This window comes from Triticum aestivum, chromosome 2D (assembly GCF_018294505.1).
Source record: "Triticum aestivum cultivar Chinese Spring chromosome 2D, IWGSC CS RefSeq v2.1, whole genome shotgun sequence".
Lineage (NCBI taxonomy): Eukaryota > Viridiplantae > Streptophyta > Magnoliopsida > Poales > Poaceae > Triticum > Triticum aestivum.
The window spans coordinates 625,439,060-625,465,669 of NC_057799.1; the positions used below are offsets into that span (position 1 = coordinate 625,439,060).

The 26,610-nt window shown below is 46.8% G+C and overlaps 1 protein-coding gene across 2 annotated transcripts; it reads right to left on the reverse strand.

Annotated features, from left to right (window-relative positions):
* Window positions 1-17,185: 17,185 nt before the first annotated feature.
* Window positions 17,186-26,133, reverse strand: LOC123055107 (uncharacterized). Of its 2 annotated transcripts, none has more exons than XM_044479038.1 (24): window positions 25,906-26,133; window positions 23,625-23,851; window positions 23,384-23,489; window positions 22,957-23,058; window positions 22,799-22,858; window positions 22,597-22,675; window positions 22,328-22,478; window positions 22,120-22,243; window positions 21,592-21,769; window positions 21,441-21,469; window positions 21,101-21,249; window positions 20,922-21,024; window positions 20,659-20,754; window positions 20,522-20,574; window positions 20,291-20,414; window positions 20,097-20,159; window positions 19,952-20,011; window positions 19,669-19,830; window positions 18,815-18,885; window positions 18,631-18,724; window positions 18,242-18,378; window positions 18,057-18,137; window positions 17,786-17,891; window positions 17,186-17,559 (listed from the first exon to the last, which is right to left on the reverse strand). In XM_044479038.1, exons 1-24 carry the CDS (start codon window positions 26,101-26,103, stop codon window positions 17,503-17,505), a joined length of 2,610 nt encoding a protein of 869 aa, XP_044334973.1. In that variant the 5' UTR covers window positions 26,104-26,133; the 3' UTR covers window positions 17,186-17,502. The 2 variants fall into 2 exon arrangements, with proteins under 2 accessions (XP_044334973.1, XP_044334974.1); XM_044479039.1 differs by lacking the exon at window positions 25,906-26,133 and adding an exon at window positions 24,722-25,004.
* Between the last annotated feature and the right edge of the window lie 477 nt (window positions 26,134-26,610).

Genomic DNA, 26,610 nt, shown 5'->3' on the forward strand with positions numbered 1-26,610 from the left:
GATACTTGGGCTCTTCTATATTGTATCGACGCACCTTCTTATGCAGATGGGGAACGTGGTCTGGATAGTATGATGTCCTGAGGTCTGATACCTCCTCTAGGATAACTGCCTCAGCTATGGAAGCTTCAATCTTAGCTTTGTTTCCACATTTCTGTCGGAGATGCTTGTTCTGTCTCTCAGGGCCGTACTGCCAGCGATTCTGCACATGCCCCCCCCCCAACAATACCTCGTTCGCGAGGTGCAGAATGAGATGTGTCATCAGAGTAAAGAAGCCTGGCGGAAAGATCTTCTCTAGCTTGACTATCAACTCCGGTGCCTTCTTATGCAATTTTTCAATCACGTCTTTACTTACTTCTTTAGCACAGAGCGTGCGGAAGAAATGGCTTAGCTCGGCAAGCACTCGCCATACATTCTCGGGGACATAGCCTCGAACCATCACCGGCATTATCCGCTCAATCCATACATGGTAGTCATGACTCTTCAGGCCGGTTAATTTGCCCGTTGAAAGATTGACTCCCTTACTTATATTCGATGCATAACCATCGGTGAACTTCAAAATGTGTTTCAGCCAGATAAGTACTTCCTTTTTTCTGGCGATTTAAGGACAAAGTCAGCATCCGGCTTGAACCAGTTTTTTCGACCGCCTGTGGGAGGCTTCATATTTAGACGTGGTCTATCACAAATTCTCTGTTGATCGGCTCTAGCTTTAATGTTATCCTTCGTCTTATCAGGAATGTTGAGGATCGTGTGGAAAAGGGACTCTGCCACATTCTTTTCGGTGTGCATCACATCGATGTTGTAAGGAAGTTTGAGGTCCTTGAAATAGGGAAGTTGTGAGAAGGGGGTAATGTGAGTCCAGTTGTGCGTCTCACCATATCCCTCGAAGCCTTTGGCTTTGGCTTTGCCTTTGCTTTTGACTTTAGGGTTGAGAGCTTTTAGCTGAGCAAGAACATCTGCCCCCGAAAATGTTGGAATCTCGGTTACTTCATGAATAACCAGGCCTTTCGTGAAGTTCTTCTTGTCTTCCCTGTCTGGATGGTCTGGAGGGAGGAACTATCGATGCATGTCAAAGGCTACATACTTGCCACCCTTACTCAGCCAAATCATTCGCAGAGCCTGCATGCACACTGGGCATGGCATCTTCCCACTTGTACACCATCCGCATAATAGAGCATAGCCGAGAAAGTCATGCATGCAATAGTGTAACCAAACTTTCATCAAGAAATTTCTCTGCAGATCCCGGTCGTATGTCAACCTCGGAAAGTACCAAGAATAGTGCAAATCATCCACCAGCGGCTGCATAAACACACCCAATTGCTTCCCCCGGTATTCAGGCCCCGGAATGGTGAGCGACAAGAACATGGTCTTGCGTTGCATTAGGGCACCGGGAGGGAGATTGAGCGGAATTACAAACACGGGCCAGCAGCTGTATGGATTGGACGACATACCATATGGATTCAACCCATCACCTGATATGGCTATTCTAACATTCCCAGCCTCGGCTGCTTCCTCGAGGTATTCTTCATCGAACGACTTCCATGCTTCGCCTTCCGATGGATGTACAATTTTTTTGGATTGTACCTTATACCTTCCTTGTGCCAGTTCATCATTTTGGCAGACTCCGCCATGATGAAAAGGCGTTGCAGTCTTTTATGAAATCAAGATACCGAAGAACCATAACGGGGATGGCTAGCTGCTTTTTCTCACCATCCTCACCGACCACCTCAATGTACCTTCGCCTTCAGATACATGTCTCGACAAATAGCCGAGAGAATGTGCTCCGGAGAACAATGGGGAGGCGCCGCCGAAATCCTGTCTCGGAACGGGGTAGAACATGGAGAACATACCCAATCTACACATCCTCGGGTTGTCCGTGGAAAACGCTGGACAATCCGAAAGAGCTGCGGTGATAAAAATGCAATTCAATGCATATTTATCGATGCAACCCTTTCGGACGGGAGACGCCTAGGTTACGCGACTTGACTTGAGAATGTAATCTAGTGACATGATTCGTAGCTCACCCTCGGCTGTAGAGGAAGTAGTCAAACAGCGGAGGGACAATCGGGGTCCAACAGCTCCTACGACGATCACTCCACCGAGATGGAACACCACAGAACCTGCACCGTGACAAAATTTAAGAACATCACAATATCATCCTCATCTATCATCATGTAACAATCATCGAAGCATAAAAAAATCATCATCATCATCATTTACCATGATCCAACAATCATCATGATTTATCATCTCTTCCGCAAAAAAATGGAAATCTATCATCATCATCATCTAAAAATTATCAAGGCATAAAAAAAGCATTATCGTCTATCATCAACATCATCATCTATGATCATTAACATCATAATCTATCATCATCAACATCATCATCTATCATCTAATTTTTTTTTGCATTTCTCACATTTCTAACTATCATCAAATCATCTACCATCTAACTATCATCATACATAATGCATCCATCCATCTAACCATCCATCTAATTACATAACTATGAACAACAACTATTCACAAAAAATTTGCTACAGAGAGGGAGGGAGGGAGGGAGCTCACCATGGGGGTGTTGGGGAACGTAGCAGAAATTCAAAATTTTCTACGCATCACCAAGATCAATCTATGGAGTAATCTAGCAACGAGGGGAAGGGGAGTGCATCTACATACCCTTGTAGATCGCGATGCGGAAGCGTTGCAAGAACGCGGATGAGGGAGTCGTACTCGTAGCGATTCAGATCGCGGTTGATTCCGATCTAAGCGCCGAACCACGGCGCCTCCGCGTTCAACACACGTGCAGCCCGGTGACGTCTCCCACGCCTTGATCCAGCAAGGTGAGAGGGAGAGGTTGGGGAAGACTCCATCCAGCAGCAGCACGACGGCGTGGTGGTGATGGAGGAGCGTGGCAATTCCGCAGGGCTTCGCCAAGCACCGCGGGAGAGGAGGAGGAGGGAGAGGGGTAGGGCTGCGCCGAAAGAGAGACGTTCTCATGTCTTGGGCAGCCCCAAACCTCAACTATATATAGGGGGGTGAGGGGGCTGCGCCCCCTCTAGGGTTTCCACCCCAAGGGCTGGCGGCCAGCCCTAGATCCCATCTAGGGGGGCGGCCAAGGGGAGGAGAGGGGGGGCGCCACTAGGGTGGGCCTTAAGGCCCATCTGGACCTAGGGTTTGCCCCCTCCCACTCTCCCATGCGCCTTGGGCCTTGGTGGGGGGCGCACCAGCCCACCTGGGGCTGGTCCCCTCCCACTCCGAACAACATTCGGTAACCACGTACATACTTTCCCTATAACCCTAGCGTCATCGAACCTTAAGTGTGTAGACCCTACGGGTTCGGGAACCATGCAGACATGACCGAGACGTTCTCCGGTCAATAACCAACAGCGGGATCTGGATACCCATGTTGGCTCCCACATGTTCCACGATGATCTCATCGGATGAACCACGATGTCGGGGATTCAATCAATCCCGTATTCAATTCCCTTTGTCTATCGGTATGTTACTTGCCCGAGATTCGATCGTCGGTATCCCTATACCTTGTTCAATCTTGTTACCGGCAAGTCTCTTTACTCGTTCTGTAACTCACATCATCCCGTGATCAACTCCTTGGTCACATTGTGCACATTATGATGATGTCCTACCGAGTGGGCCCAGAGATACCTCTCCGTTTACACGGAGTGACAAATCCCAGTCTCGATTCGTGCCAACCCAACAGACACTTTCGGAGATACCTGTAGTGCACCTTTATAGCCACCCAGTTACGTTGTGACGTTTGGTACACCCAAAGCATTCCTACGGTATCCGGGAGTTGCACAATCTCATGGTCTAAGGAAATAATACTTGACATTAGAAAAGCTCTGAGCAAACGAACTACACGATCTTGTGCTAGGCTTAGGATTGGGTCTCGTCCATCACATCATTCTCCTAATGATGTGATCCCATTATCAACGACATCCAATGTCCATGGTTAGGAAACCGTAACCATCTATTGATCAACGAGCTAGTCAACTAGAGGCTTACTAGGGACATGGTGTTGTTTATGTATCCACACATGTATCTGAGTTTCCTATCAATACAATTCTAGCATGGATAATAAACGATTATCATGAACAAGGAAATATAATAATAACCTATTTATTATTGCCTCTAGGGCATATTTCCAACAGTCTCCCACTTGCACTAGAGCCAATAATCTAGTCCACATCACCATGTGATTAACACTCATAGGTCACATCACCATGTGACCAACATCCAAAGAGTTTACTAGAGTCAACAATCTAGTTCACATCACTATGTGATTAACACTCAATGAGTTCTGGTTTGATCATGTTATGCTTGTGAGAGAGGTTATTAGTCGGCGGGTCTGAACCTTTCAGATCCGTGTGTGCTTTACGAATATCTATGTCGTCTTGTGGATGCTACCACGCGCTATTTGGAGCCATTTCAAATAACTGCTCTACTATACGAATCCGGTTTACTACTCAGAGTCATCCGGATTAGTGTCAAAGTTCACATCGACGTAACTCTTTACGACGAACTCCTTTTCACCTCCATAATCGAGAAAATTCCTTAGTCCACTAGATACTAAGGATAAGTTTGACCGCTGTCATGTGATCCATTCCCGGATCACTATTGTACCCCTTGACCAACTCATGGCAAGGCACACTTCATGTGCGGTACACAGCATAGCATACTGTAGAGCCTATGTCTGAAGCATAGGGGACGACCTTCGTCCTTTCTCTCTCTTCTGCTGTGGTCAGGTCTTGAGTCTTACTCAATACTCACACCTTGTAACACAGCCAAGAACTCCTTATTTGCTGATCTATTTTGAACTCTTTCAAAATCATGTCAAGGTGTGCGTTCTTTGAAAGTATCATCAGGCGTCTTGATCTATCTCTATAGATCTTGATGCCCAATATGAAAGCAGCTTTATCCAGGTCTTCCTTTGAAAAACTCCTTTCAAACAACCCTTTATGCTTTCCAGAAATTTTACATCATTTCGGATCAACAATATGTCATTCACATATACTTATCAGAAATGTTGTAGCGCTCCCACTCACTTTATTGTAAATACAAGTTTCTAACAAACTTTGTATAAACCCAAAAACTTTGATCGCTCCATCAAAGCTTATATTCTGACTCCGAGATGCTTGCTCTAGTCCATGGAAGGATCGCTGGAGCTAGCATACCTTTTAGCATCCTTAGGATCGACAAAACCTTTCTGATTGTATCACATACAACCTTTCCTTACGAAAACTGGTAAGGAAACTTGTTTTGACATCCATCTGCCAGATTTCATAAATGCAGCTAATGCTAACATGATTCCGACGGACTTAAGCATCGCTACGGATGAGAAAATCTCATCGTAGTCAACTCCTTGAACTTGTGAAAATACTCTTTGCCACAAGTCGAGCTTGATAGACGGTAACATTACCGTCCACGTCCGTCTTCTTCTTAAAGATCCATTTATCTCGGATTTTATGGCTTCTAACCATTTGTCGAATTATGGGCCCACCATCGCTTCTCCATAGCTCATAGGTTCATCGTTGTCCAACAACATGACTTCCAAGACAAGATCACGTACTACTCTGAAGTATTACGCATCCTCGTCATCCTACGAGGTTTGGTAGTGACTTGATCCGAAGTTTCATGATCACCATCATAAGCTTCCACTTCAATTGGTGTAGGTGCCACACGAACAACTTCCTGTGCCCTGCTACACACTAGTTGAAGTGACGGTTCAATAACCTTATCAAGTCTCCACCATCCTCCCACTCAATTCTTTCGAGAGAAACTTTTCCTCGAGAAAGGACTCGTTTCTAGAAGCAATTACTTTTGCTTCCAGATCTGAAATAGGAGGTATACCCAACTGTTTTGGGTTTTCTATGAAGATGCATTTATCCGCTTTGGGTTCGAGCTTATCAGCCTGAAACTTTTTCACATAAGCAGCGCAGCCCCAAACTTTTAAGAAACGACAACTTAGGTTTCTCTAAACGGTGTCGTCTCAACGGAATTGCGTGGTGCCCTATTTAAAGTGAATGCGGTTGTCTCTAATGCCTAACCCATAAACAATAGTGGTAATTCGATAAGAGACATCATGGCATGCACCATATCCAATAGGGTGCAGTTATGATGTTCGGACACACCATCACACTATGGTGTTCCAGGCGGTATTAATTGTGAAACACTTTCCACAATGTCTTAATTGTGTGCCAAACTCGTAACTCAGATACTCATCTCTATGATCATATCACAAACATTTTATCCTCTTGTCACGATGATCTTCAACTTCACTCTGAAATTACTTGAACCTTTCAATAATTCAGACTTGTGTTTCATCATGTAAATACACTCAGCATCTACTCAAACCATCTGTGAAGTAAGAACATAACGATATCCACTGCATGCCTCAGCACTCATTGGACTGCATACATCAAAATGTATTACTTCCAATAAGTTGCTCTCTTGTTCCATCTTACTGAAAACGAGGCCTTACAGTCATCTTGCCCATGTGGTATGATTTGCATGTCTCAAGTGATTCAAAATCAAGTGAGTCCAAACGATCCATCTGCATGGAGTTTCTTCATGCATATATACCAATAGACATGGTTTGCATGTCTCAATCTTTTCAAAAACGAGTGAGTCCAAAGATCCATCTACATGGAGCTTCTTCATGCGTTTTATCCCAATATGACTCAAATAGCAGTGCCACAAGTATGTGGTACTATCATTACTTTTGGCATGAACATGTGTATCACTACGATCGAGATTCATTTTAGGTGCAAGACCATTGAAGATATTATTCAAATAAACAGAGTAACCATTATTCTCCTTAAATGAATAACCGTATTGCGATAAACATAATCCAATCATGCTCAACGCAAACACCAAATCTCGATGGTAGAGGGAGCATGCGATGCTTGATCACATCAACCTTGGAAACACTTCCAACACATATCGTCATCTCACCTTTAGCTAGTCTCCGTTTATTCCGCAGCTTTTATTTCAAGTTACTAACACTTAGCAACCGAACCGGTATCTAATACCCTGGTGCCGCTAGGAGTACTAGTAAAGTACACATTCATATAATGTATATCCAATATACTTCTGTCGACCTTGCCTGCCTTCTCAGCTACCAAGTATCTGGGGTAGTACTGCTTCAGTGACCGTTCCCCTCATTACAGAAGCACTTAGTCTCGGGTTTGGGTTCAACCTTGGGATTCTTCACTAGAGCAGCAAATGACTTGCTGTTTCATGAAGTATCCCTTTTGCCCTTGCCCTTCTAGAAACTAGTGGTTTTACTAACCATCAACAATTGATGCTCCTTCTTGATTTCTACTCTCGCGGTGTCAAACATCGTGAATAGCTCAAGGATCATCATAACTATCCCTGATATGTTATAGTTCATCACGAAGCTCTACTACCTTGGTGGCAGTGACTATGGAGAACTATCACTATCTCATCTGGGAGATTAACTCCCACTCGATTCAAGCGATTGTGGCACTCAGACAATCTGAGCACATGCTCAACGATTGAGCTTTTCTCCCTTAGTTTGCAGGCTTAAGAAACTTGTCAGAGGTCTCATACCTCTTGACGTGGGCACTAGTCTGAAATCCCAATTTCAGTCTTCGGAACATCTCATATGTTCTGCGACGTTTCAAAAACGTCTTTGGTGCCACAATTCTAAACCATTAGAACTATCAGTAGTCATCAAAACGTGTATGTCAGATGTTTCGCAACATCTACAGACGACGCTGAGGTTCAGCACACCGAGCGGTGCATTAAGGACATAAGCCTTCTGTGCAGCAATGAGGACAATCCTCAGTTTACGGACCCAGTCCGCATAATTGCTACTACCAACTTTCAACTAAATTTTCTCTAGGAACATATCTTAAACAGTAGAACTAAAGCGCAAGCTATGACATAATTTGCAAAGACCTTTTGACTATGTTCATGATAATGAAGTTCATCTGATTATAGAACTCCCACTCAGATAGACATCCCTCTAGTCATCTAAGTGATACATGATCCGAGTCAAACTAGGCCGTGTCCGATCATCACGTGAGACGGACTAGTCATCATCGGTGAACATCTCCATGTTGATCGCATCTACTATACGACTCATGTTCGACCTTTCGATCTCTTGTGTTCCGAGGCCATGTCTATACATGCTAGGCTCATCAAGTCAACCTAAGTGTTTCGCATGTGTTCCGAGGCCATGTCTGTACATGCTAGGCTCGTCAACACCCGTTGTATTCGAACGTTAGAATCTATCACACCCGATCATCACGTGGTGCTTCGAAACAACGAACCTTCGCAACGGTGCACAGTTAGGGGGAACACGTCTCTTGAAATTTTAGTGAGGGATCATCTTATTTATGCTACCGTCGTTCTAAGCAAATAAGATGTAAACATGATAAACATCACATGCAAATCATAAAGTGACGTGATATGGCCAATATCATCTTGCGCCTTTTGATCTCCATCTTCGAGGCGCGGCATGATCACCTTCGTCACCGGCATGACACCATGATCTCCATCATCATGATCTCCATCATCGTGTCTTCATGAAGTTGTCTCGCCAACTATTACTTCTACTACTATGGATAACGGTTAGCAATAAAGTAAAGTAATTACATGGCGTTTTCATTGACACGCAGGTCATACAATAAATTAAGACAACTCCTATGGCTCCTGCCGGTTGTCATACTCATCGACATGCAAGTCGTGATTCCTATTACAAGAACATGATCAATCTCATACATCACATATATCATTCATCACATCCTTTTGGCCATATCACATCACATAGCATATGCTGCAAAAACAAGTTAGACGTCCTCTAATTGTTGTTGCAAGTTTTTACGTGGCTTATATAAGTTTCTAGCAAGAACGTTTCTTACCTACGTAAAACCACAACGTGATATGCCAATTTCTATTTACCCTTCATAAGGACCCTTTTCATCGAATCCGTTCCGACTAAAGTGGGAGAGACAGACACCCGCTAGCCACCTTATGCAACTAGTGCATGTCAGTCGGTGGAACCTGTCTCACGTAAGCGTACGTGTAAGGTCGGTCCGGGCCGCTTCATCCCACAATACCGCCGAAACAAGATAAGACTAGTAGCGGCAAGAAGAATTGGCAACATCGACGCCCACAACTACTTTGTGTTCTACTCGTGCATAGAAACTACGCATAGACCTAGCTCATGATGCCACTGTTGGGGAACGTAGCAGAAATTCAAAATTTTCTACGCATCACCAAGATCAATCTATGGAGTAATCTAGCAACGAGGGGAAGGGGAGTGCATCTACATACCCTTGTAGATCGCGATGCGGAAGCGTTGCAAGAACGCGGATGAGGGAGTCGTACTCGTAGCGATTCAGATCGCGGTTGATTCCGATCTAAGCGCCGAACCACGGCGCCTCCGCGTTCAACACACGTGCAGCCCGGTGACGTCTCCCACGCCTTGATCCAGCAAGGTGAGAGGGAGAGGTTGGGGAAGACTCCATCCAGCAGCAGCACGACGGCGTGGTGGTGATGGAGGAGCGTGGCAATCCCGCAGGGCTTCGCCAAGCACCGCGGGAGAGGAGGAGGAGGGAGAGGGGTAGGGCTGCGCCGAAAGAGAGACGTTCTCATGTCTTGGGCAGCCCCAAACCTCAACTATATATAGGGGGTGAGGGGGCTGCGCCCCCTCTAGGGTTTCCACCCCAAGGGCTGGCGGCCAGCCCTAGATCCCATCTAGGGGGGCGGCCAAGGGGAGGAGAGGGGGGGCGCCACTAGGGTGGGCCTTAAGGCCCATCTGGACCTAGGGTTTGCCCCCTCCCACTCTCCCATGCGCCTTGGGCCTTGGTGGGGGGGCGCACCAGCCCACCTGGGGCTGATCCCCTCCCACACTTGGCCCACGCAGCCTTCTGGGGCTAGTGGCCCCACTTGGTGGACCCCCGGGACCCTCCCGGTGGTCCCGGTACATTACCGATAACACCCGAAACTTTTCCGGTGACCAAAACAGGACTTCCCATATATAAATCTTTACCTCCGGACCATTCCGGAACTCCTCGTGACGTCCGGGATCTTATCCGGGACTCCGAACAACATTCGGTAACCACGTACATACTTTCCCTATAACCCTAGCGTCATCGAACCTTAAGTGTGTAGACCCTACGGGTTCGGGAACCATGCAGACATGACCGAGACGTTCTCCGGTCAATAACCAACAGCGGGATCTGGATACCCATGTTGGCTCCCACATGTTCCACGATGATCTCATCGGATGAACCACGATGTCGGGGATTCAATCAATCCCGTATTCAATTCCCTTTGTCTATCGGTATGTTACTTGCCCGAGATTCGATCGTCGGTATCCCTATACCTTGTTCAATCTTGTTACCGGCAAGTCTCTTTACTCGTTCCGTAACTCACATCATCTCGTGATCAACTCCTTGGTCACATTGTGCACATTATGATGATGTCCTACCGAGTGGGCCCAGAGATACCTCTCCGTTTACACGGAGTGACAAATCCCAGTCTCGATTCGTGCCAACCCAACAGACACTTTCGGAGATACCTGTAGTGCACCTTTATAGCCACCCAGTTACGTTGTGACGTTTGGTACACCCAAAGCATTCCTACGGTATCCGGGAGTTGCACAATCTCATGGTCTAAGGAAATGATACTTGACATTAGAAAAGCTCTGAGCAAACGAACTACACGATCTTGTGCTAGGCTTAGGATTGGGTCTCGTCCATCACATCATTCTCCTAATGATGTGATCCCGTTATCAACGACATCCAATGTCCATGGTCAGGAAACCGTAACCATCTATTGATCAACGAGCTAGTCAACTAGAGGCTTACTAGGGACATGGTGTTGTCTATGTATCCACACATGTATCTGAGTTTCCTATCAATACAATTCTAGCATGGATAATAAACGATTATCATGAACAAGGAAATATAATAATAACCTATTTATTATTGCCTCTTGGGCATATTTCCAACAGGGGGGGGTCGGCTCGCGTGGGTGGAGGGCAGGCACGGGCGATGGAGGTCCGGAGCAGGCGGCGGAGGGCCGGCGCCGCGGTCGCCTGGCGCAGGGGGGCTACGCGCGGGGCAGGGGTGATGGCGGGGCGGCCCGAGTGTGGTCGGGCATGGGGTTGCCCGGGCGGGTGCGGGGACGGGGCGGCCCGAGCGTGGCCGGGCACGGGGTGGCCCGGGCGGGTGCGGGGAAGGGGCGGCCGGCCCGGCCGGGGGAGATCAAGGGCGGCACGGGCGGAGCGAGCGGCGGCTTGGGGTGGCCGGACCGAGGACGGGGCGGCTGGCCCGGGCGGGGGCGGGGACGGGGCGACGGCGGGGCAGAAGCGGGCGGCGGCGGGGTAGATCGAGGGGCGGCGCTGGTGGAGCGAGCGACGGCGTGGAAGAAGGGGGCAGCGGCGGCGGGGCAGAAGGGAGGGAGCGAGCGGCGTCGAGAATGAGTGGTTGGGGAGGGGGTGGGGCGCCCGAGTGGATAAGGGCAGCACTATGCCGACGGCTAAGCCGTCGGCATAGCCCTGGCCTTATCCGGTAGGGCCACGTGGCCACCTATGCCGACGGCCAAGCCGCAGCCATAGTTTTTTTTACATTAAATCAATTTATTTTAAAAATGTCCTAACAAAATATAATTGTTAATTTAATATAAGCTAGCTATCCACGTGACAAGTTCGGCACCGATGTAAAGTATTGTAAAAAAATAAAAATATATTCAGTCGTACCCGCACGATTCCCCCCTTGAAGTGACGGTGACACTATCGTCCGTGGAGGGGGGCACACCCCGGAGCCGCGAGACGGGTGCCTGCGCTTGCAACCATGCTTCCACAAGCGTAGGAGGGCCCACCGCAACACGTGGTGGCATTACTACCCCCCCCCCCAGGTACCCCGTCCCGTCTAACACTGACACAGACGACCGCCGGATCTAGCCCTTTGACTTTCGTCGGACGGGGTTTGACCGGGGGGAGGGGGTAGCAATGCCACCGGAGCGTCGCAGCCCATAGCTACACCCCCAACGCCGTCCTGGCCCAACCCACCCCAAGATTCTCTCCGTGTCGGCCCGGCGTGGCCGTTTCCCCCCTCCACGGCACCTAGAGGGGGGAAACGGACGCGTCGGGTCTACACGGAGGGGATCTTGCTGTGGGTTTGGCCCGGATGTTGCTCCCAGGTGTCCCTCTGGGCTGACCTGACACAACTGGGTGGAGAGGTCCACTGGTCAAAGCCCGTCCGTGGGAAGTCAAAGGGCTAGATCTCATGGTCAAACGCTACAGGGTTAGGCAGGACGGGGGCCCTGGGGGTAGCAATGCCACCGGAGCGTCGCACCGTGCCCTCATACATGCGGGGTGGTGTGGTGGCATGTCCGAAGAGGCGGCATGCGTCTCCGGGGTGTGGCCCCCCTCACGGATGGCGCCGCCGCCGGCACCTGGAGGGGGGAAACGGACGCGTCGGGTCTACACGGAGGGAATCTTGCTGTGGGTTTGGCCCGGCTGTTGCTCCAAAGTGTTCCTATGGGCTGACCTAACACAACCATGTGCAGAGGTCCACTGGTCAAGGCCCGTCCGTGTAAAGTCAAAGGGCTAGATCTCGTGGTCAAATGCTACAGGGTTAGGCTGGACGGGGGCCCTGGGGGAAGCAATGCCACCGGAGCGTCGCACCGGGCCCTCATACATGCGGGGTGGTGTGGTGGCATGTCCGAAGAGGCGGCACGCGTCTCCAGGGTGTGGCCTCCCTCACGGACGGCGTTGCCGCCGGCACCTGGAGGGGGGAAACGGACGCGCCGGGTCTACACGGAGGGGATCTTGCTGTGGGTTTGGCCCAGATGATGCTCCAAAGTCTTCCTATGGGCTGACCTAACACAACCGGGTGGAGAGGTCCACTGGTCAAGGCCCGTCCGTGTAAAGTCAAAGGGCTAGATATTGTGGTCAAACGCTACAGGGTTAGGCGGGACGGGGGCCCTGGGGGGTGGCAATGCCACCGGAGTGTCGTACCGGGCCCTCATACATGCGGGGTGGTGTGGTGGCATGTCCGAAGAGGCGACAAATGTCTCCGGGGTGTGGCCCCCCTCACGGACGGCGCCGCCACCGGTACCTAGAGGGGGGAACGGACGCGCCGGGTCTACACAGAGGGGATCTTGTTGTGGGTTTGGCCCGGATGTTGCTCCAAAGTCTTCCTATGGGCTAACCTAACACAACCGGGTGGAGGGGTCCACTGGTCAAGGCCCGTCCGTGTAAAGTCAAAGGGCTAGATCTCGTGGTCAAACGCTGCAAGGTTAGGCGGGACGGGGGCCGTGGGGGTAGCAATGCCACCGGAGCGTCGCACCGGGCCCTCATACATGCGGGGTGGTGTGGTGGCATGTCCGAAGAGGCGGCACGCGTCTCCGGGGTGTGGCCGCCCTCACGGACGGCGCCGCCGGCACCTCGTGGGGAGAAACGGACGCGCCGGGTCTACACGGAGGCGATCTTCCTGTGGGTTTGGCCCGGATGTTGCTCAAAGTCTTCCTATGGGCTGACCTGACACAACCGGGTGGAGAGGTCCACTGGTCAAGGCCCGTCCGTGTAAACTCGAAGGGCTAGATATCGTGGTCAAACGCTACAGGGTTAGGCGCGACGGGGCCCTGGGGGTAGCAATGCCACCGGAGCGTCACACCGGGCCCTCATACATGCGGGGTGGTGTGGTGGCATGTCCGAAGAGGCGGCACGCGTCTCTGGGGTGTGGCCCCTCTCACGGACGGCGCCGCCACCGGCACCTAGAGGGGGGAAACGGACGCGTCGGGTCTACACGGAGGGGATCTTGCTGTGGGTTTGGCCCGGATGTTGCTCCAAAGTCTTCCTATGGGCTGACCTAACACAACCGGGTGGAGAGTTCCACTGGTCAAAGCCCGTCCGTGCAAAGTCAAAGGGCTAGATCCCGTGGTCAAACGCTACGGGGTTAGGCGGGACAGGGGCCCTGGGGGGTAGCAATGACACCGGAGCATCGCACCGGGCCCTCATACATGCGGGGTGGTGTGGTGGCATGTCCGAAGAGGCGGCACGCGTCTCCGGGGATAAGGCACATTTATCTTGTGGTAAATGAAAAAAAATAAAAAAAATATAAAGTAAAAAATAAAAAAATAAAAAAAATAAATATATGTCGCGCACACGGAGGCACAATCCCACGGATCGATGACGTGGCACCGCACACGGATCGATGATGTGGCACGCCAGGTCTATGCCGACGACTTCGCCGTAGGCATATCTCTGCCACACAACGGCCCCCCACTCCCTCGGATCGATGACGTGCCGACGACGCGGATCGGTGATGTCAGCAAATCTATGCCGACGGCCGCCGCTACCTCCCGTCGGCGTAGTTTCGACGCCGTCGAACGGCCGCCGTTACCTTCCGGGCTATGCCGACGGCCAGGCGTATGCCGACGGGCCCCGTAGGCGTACCTCCAGCGGTCCCGACGGCCTCATCTATGCCGACGGTAGATAGACGTATGCCGACGGCGTTTCTACGCCTACGGCCTGGCCTGGGCCGTCGGGATAGGCCTAGCTATGCCGACGGGGGCCGTCGGCATAAATGAGGCCGTCGGCGTAAGCGTATATTCTGGTAGTGCATGTTCGGGGTGTTGCCCCGGTCTAATTCATTCAACTGTAATGGTTTCGCCTTTGGCGAGCCACCTTGAAGGTCCACAAAGCTGCATATCAGCGATGCAGCCGTGTCGAGCTTGGGTGATCCATCATTTTTTTCCTTTGGTGACTTCTGTGGTGGTGTGAGAGGCAGGTGACGGACATTGGTGTCAAGTTCAGATGATTTTTCGGTCTTGTTTGTAATTTTACTTCTTGACTGGTGTTTCTTTGTGCAAAGGCTAACGTTCAGCTGTCTATTCAGTTTTGCCGGTTCGGTATGTACGTGACTTGTACTACAATCCTTATGATATATAAATGAGAAACGTATTACCATGCAAATAAAGGGTCATTCCATATCCAGTAGACCTCGGGCCATAGGTGCATCAGGCACCCTGAAGCAATCACTACTAGGAAAAAGGCTACTAGTAGCGTGGGTTTTTTGGCTATCAGTAGCGCTAGTGTCCGCGCTACCGCTACGACGCTACAGCTAAACTTTAGCAGTAGCGCGGTTCTTACCCAGCGCAGTAGCTAAACTTTAGCAATAGCGCGGTTCTATGACCTTCCCTAAACATAGGACATATTGAGTTTGCCCGAAATTCACCGAGACGGAATTCAATCGACATTTCGGCAAAATATAGGCAACTCATGCATCTCACCCACATTTCAACAAATACACAATATAGGCAACTCAAATTATGCCACACACAATTTGGTATATTCTCATATCGCACATATATATATAGTTTCGGTCCTATCACACACAAACACTTTTTTTGCTCACCTATGTGTCGAGAGGGATATCGAGCACCTTCTTATGATATATAAATTAGCTAATAGCTTTAGATATAGCTCTAACTAGCTAGGGAGAGGGAGAGAGAGAGAGAGAGCAAGGGAGAGAGAGGGAGGAGAGGGAAGGCATTAATAATGAAAGGGGATGGTGGAGGGCAAAGAAGAGGGGGGGGGAGGGCATTAATGGAGGGGGTGGTGGAGGGGCAAATAAAGAAAGAGGGAGGAGGGAGTGCATTAATGAGGGGGTGGTGGAGGGGCAAAGAAGAGGGGAGGAGGGGGCTTTGAAAGGAACAAGCAAGTGCAAGGAGAGGGGGAGAAAGGAAGGGGAAGGAAGAAGAGAGGGGAGGAAGAAGGAGGGGGAAGGTGGTAGGTATTTTGGCTGGCGACCATAGCAGTAGCGCAGGTCACCAATGCGCGCTACTGCTATGGGCGCCAGCCACAATATCTACTGCTAAGTTCCACTACCTATAGCGCGGGGTGGCAAAACACGCTACTGGTAAAAGTGTACACATAGAAGAAATAGCAGGAGCACGTTTCTTTCAACAGGCGCTATAGATCCTAAACTAACAGTAGCGCTGGGTAGACGACCTGCGCTACTAATTTTTATTGATCAGGTGGTGTGGTGTGGCACACTTACCAATAGTGTGGTTCAAGGAAACCAGCGCTGCTGCTAATGTATACCAGTACCTCTCTTTGTACCCAGCGCTACTACTAACTACTAATAGCGTGGGATCGTAAACAAACGCTACTGGTAAACTTCTATCTATAAGCATTTTCCTAGTAGTGAATTGTCGAGCATAGTGCCAGCTGCCTTCACCGTCTGTTGATAGTTGAAACTAATCTTGTCGCTATATACAGTATGCAAACGAAGCGAGTAGTGTTTTTACTCGTATGTCATCTCCTATGAAGTACTCCCTCCGTTCCGAATTACTTGTCGCAGAAATGAATAGAAATGGATGTATTTAGAACGAAAAATACGTCTAGATACCCTGAACTCTGTTTCTAGCATCCTTGCATGTAATGAGCATGACCAAGGCGATCACTGGTTTCTTCAAAGTGGAGCTCCAAATGATACTAACGACCCCACAAGTCATGAAAAGGTGATGAGCATTTTCTTGTGAAGTGTTGTAGAAGCAACATGATGCATTATGTGGTAGGCTTCGCTTGGGAAGTCAGTGTGAATTCTCCCTCTTACGACCAACAATATAATATCAAGAGTTCTACACTTGAGGGGTGCCCAAACTTGTCAAATAGCATTAGCACTGTTGCAATTGATTGCCATGCAAAAAATGAGCTTTCTAAACATATTTGGCCTGATAAAACCCATTTGATTCCCATAGCCAGGTCCACCTATCATTTGAGTTAGTCGTGAAATGAATTTTGGCGAGAGACTCCAATAAAACCGGGACTTGCAAGAAGATGCAGATGTTGATCCATTTTTGAGCTATGTTTTTCATCGATTGGTTCAAACTAAGAGGCTGGGAGCTTTTGTTTATGCAATAGTGAGGTTAATTATGAAGTTTATGTTAATGATCAAGTGGAATGTTCATATGGATGCACAACGCGGCAGAATTGCAGTTCATATTGTGTTTGGGGGGTCTTCTTTGGGATTTAATTACTGGGGCTGGTTTTGGGAGGTTTAGGTTTCGGGGTTTGACTAGAGATGCACTTAGGCTTCACTTCTTCAACTCGGGGGCAAGAGAGTAACCTCGTCCATGTTTTCCTTAATATCAAACAGGAACAGATTGAAAAGTTGCAAACAAGGAAATCAACTCTTTCTGGTAGATATTAGAGCAACAAACCACTTAGTATTCCATACAATTCTCAAATTCTAGGAACAGGACTAAGGTACCACTTGCAGAGCACAGACGCACATACAAGTATATTGGTAGACATAACAATACACTACCATGAAAAACTAAAGATTGGATGATTAAAACAAAAAGGTAGATAACCACACCACCTGGTTTATTTGCTAGGCTGCCTGTATGAACGAATCATTCCAGGGCTGACTTATTCAAAGTTCGTAGGCTATTGGAAAGTAATAGTTCGACAGCTGAACGGAGAACGATAAGTTGCCTTTAGGCTTTAGCCAAAGGCTGGTCTAGCCGACGGTTGCCTGGGCGAGAGAAAACAACCTGCATATAGCATATACATATGTCAGCCAACCAGGCATCATCACAATCAGTACACATAGTAGCTCCATTCCACAAAAAGGTGCAGGTTCAGACATAATTTTGGTCAAAGTTTCAAACTAATGGTCGCTACATTTTGAAGTGTGAAAATCACATGTGAAGGCCTTTCTCAAGAAAAACGCATACATACTATAATACTATATACATTAGAGCATACATACGTACGTACCTGGTAATCTCCAAGTGCCCGTGCCTTCATACAAGCCGCAGAGAATATGAGGTAGTACTCCCATATACGCATGAACTTCTCATCAAAACCCAGGGCCAAAATTTTACTGCAAGAAAAAGAAAGCAATAGGGAATTAATACTATATAATCGTCACAGCAAATTTACTTGCTCAATGAACCTATGATGTATGAGCTACTCTTGTTGTCGTCAAGTTTTTCCTAATTAACTGGACACCACCATTCTTCTATAGTGAATGACAAGTGGTACTTACTCTCTGTTGGCAGTGAAGTTGTCCATCCAGCACATCAGAGTTGTGTAGTAATGGGGCCCAATATTCTCGACATGCTCTATGCTACACCCAGTGTGCAACAAGATTAGGGAGGGTTTAATCAATGGAGATCCATCCATGACCATGAAGTGACCAATCAAGCATCAATCAATTGATGTAAAACGTACCTGAACCTCGAAGATGTGGTCATGGCAGACATTACACGGGACAAAGAAGGAAGGCAACCACCAGGGAATATGTACTCTTTTATGAAGTCTGGCTTTCTTCTGTATTGCTCATACCGTTCGTCTGGAACTGAGATGAACTAAACACACATGTATATATTGCAGATAATGATTAGTTCATGATCATGTACGCCTAAGGTCTTGCTTGGATAGGAAGGAGTAAGTTTCATTGGTGTTTTCTAACAATCCAAAAGAATAAGGCTTAAACCTCATTCTTGTGCACCAAAATAAGGCATATACTAATTGGTTGTTGTTCGTAATGATAGTTGAATCGCCGTAAGGTTGTTTGGAAATACACTTAGTTGTTAACAGTGATATTTGTCATCACTAACCTGCAGGGCCATTATGCCATCTTCAGCCAAGTAAGACTCGCAGCAGGCAAAAAATTCGCCCAAGTATTCATGGCCAACATGTTCAATCATACAGCTGATTCACAGAAGAGGAATACATAAGTATAACAATGCACAGGGGTATTGTCGAACGCACAGCGCCCAGCTGTAATATAGCAACACTTACATGCTTATGATTGCGTCATACTTGCACGGTGGTATTTTACGGTAGTCGCACAACAGAAAAGTTATGTGGTCCTAAAAATTAATAACGACAGACAGTAGAATTGTTAGCTAGGATTTCACGCTGAGGAAGTAAGCTGGGGACAATTCTTGGTGCATGTCTATATTATATGTGCTGTATATATTTAAAGTACATAACGGGCTAGGCAGAAAAAATATATTAGTTGTGCTAGAAAATCAAAACATATGACCATTGATTACGTAGACCAGCATAATTACACAAGTTTTAACGGCTTAGAAGTAAAGTTACTAGATCAATCGCCTGCAGTGAAAGCTGTTTAAGGCCCAACATGATGCTCCGCCTAGGAAGCCCATGATAAAGTGTGTCCTGTAGTGATGAAAAAACTTCCGAAATGGTAGTGTTTGGATCCTTACTATGGCATGCCTTTTGATCCTGAGAATTGTTTTGGGCTGTTGCTGGCTCTCTAATAAGTAGGTAGTTTTGCAATTGATGGAAAGGGCTAGGCAATCCACATATACACTTCAACATGTGGTTTGGGTGGTTTCTCTAATGGAAATTGATGAGGGGGCTCGTTCTTTCAAAACAAAAAACACAAGCAGCAACAAAAACTAAATGTAGTTATTAGCAAAATCAGGCCATGCTATCAAATGACATATTCATTCTCACATCTTCATATCATCAATTACAAGAAAGGCTGGAGGGGTAGAAGATAAAAAGGCTAAAGTACTCGCACTACACTTTCTCAATGAACACATATTGGTGAAATGGTAGTTACTACTGATAAACTATTAAACTGGACAGGTATTGTGTAAAGGAGGGAGTAACATAGAACTAACCTCTAAGCCAGCTTCTCTTGCTTTTCCCTCGGCATATTTAAGCTGCTCCTCCGACAAAGTGACTCCGGTGTATTTGCAGCCAGTTTGCTTAACCACTTGTATTGCTAAACTTCCCCAGCCGAAACCGATATCAAGAACATGATGTCCCCTCTCGACTTTAGCCTTTGGTTAAATGTGCATTTTGCAAAGTTGAAGTACCATCAGATCATGTTCAGTTGTTTACAACGTTGTCTAACTAGTAATCAATCAAATGATACAACCTCTGGAGATATGGTAGTATTACCTTTTTGATTAGTAGGCTAAGTTTACGTTCCTGGGCTGCTTCTAAGCTTTCATTCTCCATCTACCAATTTAATTTAATCCATGAATTAATAAAACTACTCTACACAATTTACAAGCTGCACAACAAAAGCAAAAGATTTACAAACCTTGAAAATTGCACAAGAGTAAGTCATCGATCTATCCATAAAAAGTGAGAAAAACTCGTTACTCTGCACACATACATGAGAAGAAAGACAGAATTATTAGTATATTTGGTATGCATAGAGGCATGGCAAGTAATGAATGATGAAAAATCTTTTTATAAGGTTTGGAACACAAAAGAAGAGACATGAGTACTGACAAGATCATAGTGCTGAGAGATGTTTCGACGACTTTGTGTCATAGTGTTCTTCCTTGAGGCTTGGCCGAAAAAGTATTTAGTATGTGCCAACCGAGCTATTACATGCAAGGGTGTCCACCGACCCCTGCAAACCAAACAATCTTATATACATGATTAGTCCCAAACACGTAGATTCAAAGATACTAGTGGTCAATTCATATGAATTTAGTGGTCAATTAAATGTTTCAGAACCTTTTTCCAGTAGTACGGCGGTTCCTACGCTCATCTCTGTTAGCAATGAGTATCTGCAAAGAAATAGATCATTGATTTGATCTGTAATGAAGAAGAAATGGCTACCAATAGGCTCATGGACTATGATATAGTTTTACCAGGAGAAGATTCAGAAGGCCTTCTCTCTTGTCAAGAAAAGAGAAACAACCGTTAATATAGGCTTCTGCCAAGCCAAGGTCTCCTTCTGTTGCAACCTGACAGCCATGAGAGAGACAGGACAAACACATGTGGTTCAAATGAGAGAGTTAGATACAGAAATTCAGTGGAGTATGTAAGAAATTAAGAATCGCGTATGGACACATCACCAATCAGAAAGACAAATAAATGCATGTGTAGGCAGAAAAAGAGAATATAAGATAACCTTCCAATAGAACAAGGGGTCATGAACTCGCATGACAGATTTTACACTGCATTTGTCACAAGCTTTACCGAAGCTGAACACACTTCCTCCCTCTTCGACAAATCTGCATGAAAACTATTAAGGTGAAAAACAGTCGTAATTAAACGTCGCATAGTATGTCGACTCATACAAGGACTCACATCAAGTTGCCGATGGATATATATTGGTTGAAAAATCTTGCAACTAGAAGGCGCGCCCCAGCCTCGGTCCATGATGGAATCATCTGCTTTGGGTTTAGCAGAAGCTCACACTTGTTTCCAAGCAAACCTTGAGCTGCTGCTTTCCCAGCCTGCATCGATTCAATATGTCCAATACAAATAGACCTCACATGTCTATTTCATGAAATGGTCATTCTGAATTATGTGATTGCAACTTATTTATGTTTAGCTTTGTTAGACGTTGCTAATTTAGCACATAACAGTATGGTTCACTATGCTGGACAGGTCGAAAAGAGAACGGAGAGGTTGTGCATGCAAATACCTTCAATCCGTCTTCATGGAAGCCGTGACCTGTTATCCAAGGCAGAAGAGACATTTGAGACCTAGTGTTCTTTAGATCATTTCACAGCTAACTTTAAGGTAGTAAATGTCTATCGAACAAATTATCTACAAACGGAAATTAAACAGGTTACTTTGGTATGCCCCGCAGAACCATATTCCTCTCTTTCCCTGGATCTGATCAAGCTGAAGATAAGCCTTTGCCGCAGCCACAGACAGAACAGGAAGGCTTGTAGACCATTTACGCAGTACATGATCCGGAACACAAGGGGGATTGAGTGTCACTAGGAAAGGCCTGACAGATTCAATTTTCTACAAGTACAACAAAAAAGAAAAAGATACCACAATTAATAATTAAGCAATCCATTCATTCTGCTGGAGGGGTTAGGCTGAAGCTTCCATTTTGCTGTTATTATGTGAGCCAGCTCTACAGTGTGTTCTAACGTAATTAAAATATGGCTGTATTGCTATGCAGAAATGACATTATCCTTTGGTTCTTTCTTTTTGCTGGGGATGCCTAGTCCTCAGGACATGTAACGCTGATGTAGAAAATGGTTTCAGCATCGTAATAAAGCCAGGGCATGGCCCTTTCGTCAAGAAATATAAAATCAATACAGTTAATTCATTATAACAAACCCTGTATATGAAACCACAGAATTTACCTGAATATGGTTTAGCCAGTATGTAACAGAAAAAACCCTGCTAGTTGTCCCCAGGAAATTCCAGGCGCTCCATGCCGACGAATTCCGGGGCATCAAATTTTGATCCCGGTGGAGGTATATATCCCTGCAGCATAAATGTGTCAGACAATTAGTACATCAGCTCAAACTTTATTTATGCGTTCATTGAGCAATTGTAGGTAGGCTTTACCTTTGGACATACTGACAAGCACCTAGAATTTTCAATTCGTCATGTGTAGCTTCAGCTCCTAGTACTTTGAGAGCATTAGGTGCATGGATCCCAAGGATGACACTGTCGTATGTTTCCTCTGAACCATCATTCTTCAAGACTCTGTAGCCAGCTGCCGGCGCCAAGATATTGTTTCAGTTAATGCCAAGATAATAGGATGACAGACACATTGTTTGTACTCCCACACAATCAACTTATAGTTCGGCATTAGCAATAGCGCCTGTATGTACCTCCACCAAAACTTGAAACTGATTTGACCCGACAGCTGGTTTTAATTCGACATCCCATGCTTTCCAAAGCTCCTTTTACCTGCGTGTGTGCAATAGTTGCACTGTTAATTCCCAACATTTGGCTGCAGCTAAAGCCTAGAGAATGTAATAAACAGAGATCATGTGCGACCCTGTTGTCGCCTATATGGGTTGCAATAAGTACCTTGTCTACAAAGGAGTGCGAACGAGCCTTGACAGTGGGCAACTGAGGGTAACGAAACAGCTGAGAGAGCAGCGACTTAATCAGCTTTCAAATGCACAAAGAGAATTAAGCATGCAAATGCAATGGGAATGGAACATGTATACAAAGTAGTTGGGCACCTGAAGAAGGTCATGGTTGCGGAAAAATGATAGCACGAAGAAAGCAGACAAGCTCAAGACACCTTCTGATGAGGATGACCACAGGCCTGCACAGACTGGAATCTGCACCAAATATATTTTTTGTGTCACCAACTCAAACTGCAAATAACCAGCCTTAATTACCGCCCCCTGCACAGCACCAATGTTGGTGGGAAAACGTACTAGCCATTAAGTAGTCAACCCAGATTTTAGTTAGAACTAGAATATTTCATCTGGACTTTCATCAATAATTAATTGAAAATTGTAGTTTCTCTTTCATAGTTTTAGACTGTTCAAAGAACATGAAAATCAAAAATTGAATACAGAAATCCTAATCTGATATTTTTCCAAAATGAAGGGTTGATTGACACACTAAAAAGGGTGTAAGAAAGTAGATTAGAAGCAGTACAAGATAAGCCTCTTGGAATAGTAGGGAATATCCTTGCGACTGAATGAATTGCCCCAATGTCTCGGTACGATCCAGATCAGGGTTATGTTCTTGGTGCTCCAGGTACCTTCATTCCAAAGATCGTACCAACGAGTACATTGTTATCATATATAAAGTTATAAACACAAGGAATATCTAAATGTCCAGCCATGAATGGAAGTAGTAAAAATGCACACAAGAACTGAGGGACTGGACTGCTTACGTCAAAGCATCGTTCTTGAACTTGAATATGTCACGGACCATGCGCCAAAAACTGATTTTCAGTATGTTGGCTTTTTGTGCCAAGAGGCTCGAGATACCGTTGCCATTGCCCCACTCACACCCTGCTCCACCACCGTCTGATTGTGTACTCACTGATAAAGACATGTCCGATCTCTCCATCTCCACCCCGAGCCCTACTAACCATTCCATCATGTGGGAATATGTTACCTACATTGATGCATATATGGCACAACAAAAATGTTAGTGCGACACCAAAAAAAATCTTATAATATAGGTTTACAAAGATCTTCCATGTTCAGCCCAGTGGTTACGAAGGCCTATATCAATTTAATCAGAGTAAAGATAAGTACCAAAATATATTGCAACCATGCACATTAATCAGATATAAACCAACACGTAAAGCTACCACTGCATTTCCAACCATAAGCATTATAGTACAATTTCAGAAGCATAACAATACATGACTTGTTCCGTCAAAACAGAATACATGACTCGGGCAGTTAGTGAGGCTTGTTTCAAAGGATACAGCAGTCTCCAAACTGACATAAACCTTAAAAATGATCGACTAGTTCAAGTTGAATGGTAATCTATTTTTGGCTAATTGTTTGAACACAACTTGCCTTTCCAAACAAAATTTCATGGCACCCTGATACCTAAGTTGGTGTTGTATCAATTTGCTACGAACGCTGCACAAGCAATCAACCACCACAAAACACAAACACAAATTGACAATCTAATAACTCTAATCTACTCCTTGCGTCTTGTCCTAAAAAATATTAACTCTAATCTTTTCAAGCTACTTCCATATATCTAGATCCGGTGTTTTTTGTTTTCTAAGGGGAATACACTGCCGATAGGAATGCAAAGGTTTCCAGAATGGCCGTGGAAATGTGATGGTATTTGTAGTAGTAGAAAGTAGAAACAGTGGATGAGCTTTGCGCGTAGAAGCACTCTGCCGAGCGCCTTCCGTGCGATGAGCAGAGCAGGTGGGCACGAACGGCACCAGAAGAAAGCGTGGGGGTGGGGGGCAGCTATGGGTTCAGATCAAGCCTGTATCGCCTGCCCTTGGGTGCCTACCCGATAATGACGGCGAGCTCACGGCCGAGGTTCGCTCCTGTCGGGGGGCCTGCTTGAAACGACGGCGGCAGGGCGCTGCGGTGGGCGAAGGCAAAGGGCTGCAAGGGGGGAGCCTCGGCGGCGGCGCCGAAGCCGCCTCGGAGGAAGCCGACGGTGACATGGGGCGCCTCGTCGGTGTGGTCGAAATCGTTGTCCGGAGGCGCGGCAGCGACGACGTCGAAGTGGGCTGCCGCGGCGGAGGACGCAACAGAGGTCAGAGGGCGTAGTGAGTGAGCGAGTGGAAAGGTGGGAGGTCAGAGGACAAAACACATCACCACAGACGTAAAATAAAGTTTTTATCAATCGACAATGCTATTCCTACTAAAATTCCTACTACTCCCTCCATATAGTATAGATATTGCGTCAATTAATTCGGATTAGAGGGACTAGTTTATTTCGCTCCTCCGCCGCGGTCATTTCTTCATAAAAAAAACTTCTGGCCGATGTCAAAATACAGAATCAGTATCAAAAGGTTCGGCACCATTCTGTTTGAAGGGGCTTCCTGCAAAGAGGGAGCTTCCCGCTGCTCGGAGTCAAAGAGACCAAAATGGTGGGGATTTTTTACCATGTAATACAAGATTGTGTATCATTTTATTGAAGATGGTGAAAACATGATATTAATATTATTATTTTTGATGATCGATAATGCTCTTTCCGTCCCATAATATAAGAGAAACGGAGAGAGTAGTATTTATTAGTGATATAGAGAAAAAAGAAATCCAACCTCCATGTAAAACACGTGGACTCACACACTCACTTACACTGTCACACATTGCCTAAAAAAACACTGTCACACATATTTAGAACCCAAAAATTCTAAACTCACGTGCTTTTACAGGGATCTTATGAGGCCTTTCCCAACTAATCTTCTCTTTCCTCACTGATTTTCAGTGGGGGCGGGCCCCTCATCTTATTTCTATCCAATTAAAACCTGCCAGCTAAACCACACCGTAAATCCTGTAAAAATGTATCCGTGCGTGTAGCATTGCTCATTTAGAACCTAGATCAGGGCCGACGACACATATTTTTCTCGAGCTAGTACGTAACGGAATCATTTCTAGAGCATGCACGCATATAACTCTGAACGGCGAGCTAGTAGTAGATGCAACCATGCATGAAGCAAGCATGACTGATGCACCACCGACCTGGTTGAAGCTCATGAAGCCGAGGTCGAGCTTGACGCACCCGCCGGCGCCGTCGTCGACGGCCACCATCCTGGCATGCCCTCCCAGGCTCTCCTCCTGCTCGTACAGGGTCACACGCACGTCGCCTCCGCTCGTGACGAGCAGCTCGTGCGCCGCCGCCAGCCCACTCACCCCGCCGCCGACCACCGCCACTCTCATCTTGCTCTCTGTTTTGTTCTCTCTCGCCCTCCCCCTGTTCTATCTAAGTTGGAGTGTGCGTCACAACTTATATAATGGCCCTTTGGCTATTCATTCTTCAGGCGGGAGAATGTTTTTTTTTTTAGTTCAGTCATTGTTTTCCCTTTTTATGCGTTTTCGTTTAGCCCGTTTTTGTTTCAGTGTGCATATGTGCGTTGTGCCGTGCGTGTGTATGCGCCTTCATTTCTCTTGCGTGCGTCTCTGTGAGAGAATATCAGGCATTTACGCGCAAGTCCAGGAGCTCGTCTTTTTTCTTAAACAATAACAAAATTTTATTAATTTCAAATAACGGTTACATCATCTAAGAGCATCTACAGCCGGACCTTTCAAACTCGCCTCCTACGCCCGGGCGGGCCGCCCGGTCACTGACCAGTCACGTTTTTTCGACCCGGACGGACGCCTCAAACGGGCCTCAAACGTCCGGACTGACCGGCACCCCCCATATCCAGCCCAAATATGGGGCGGATA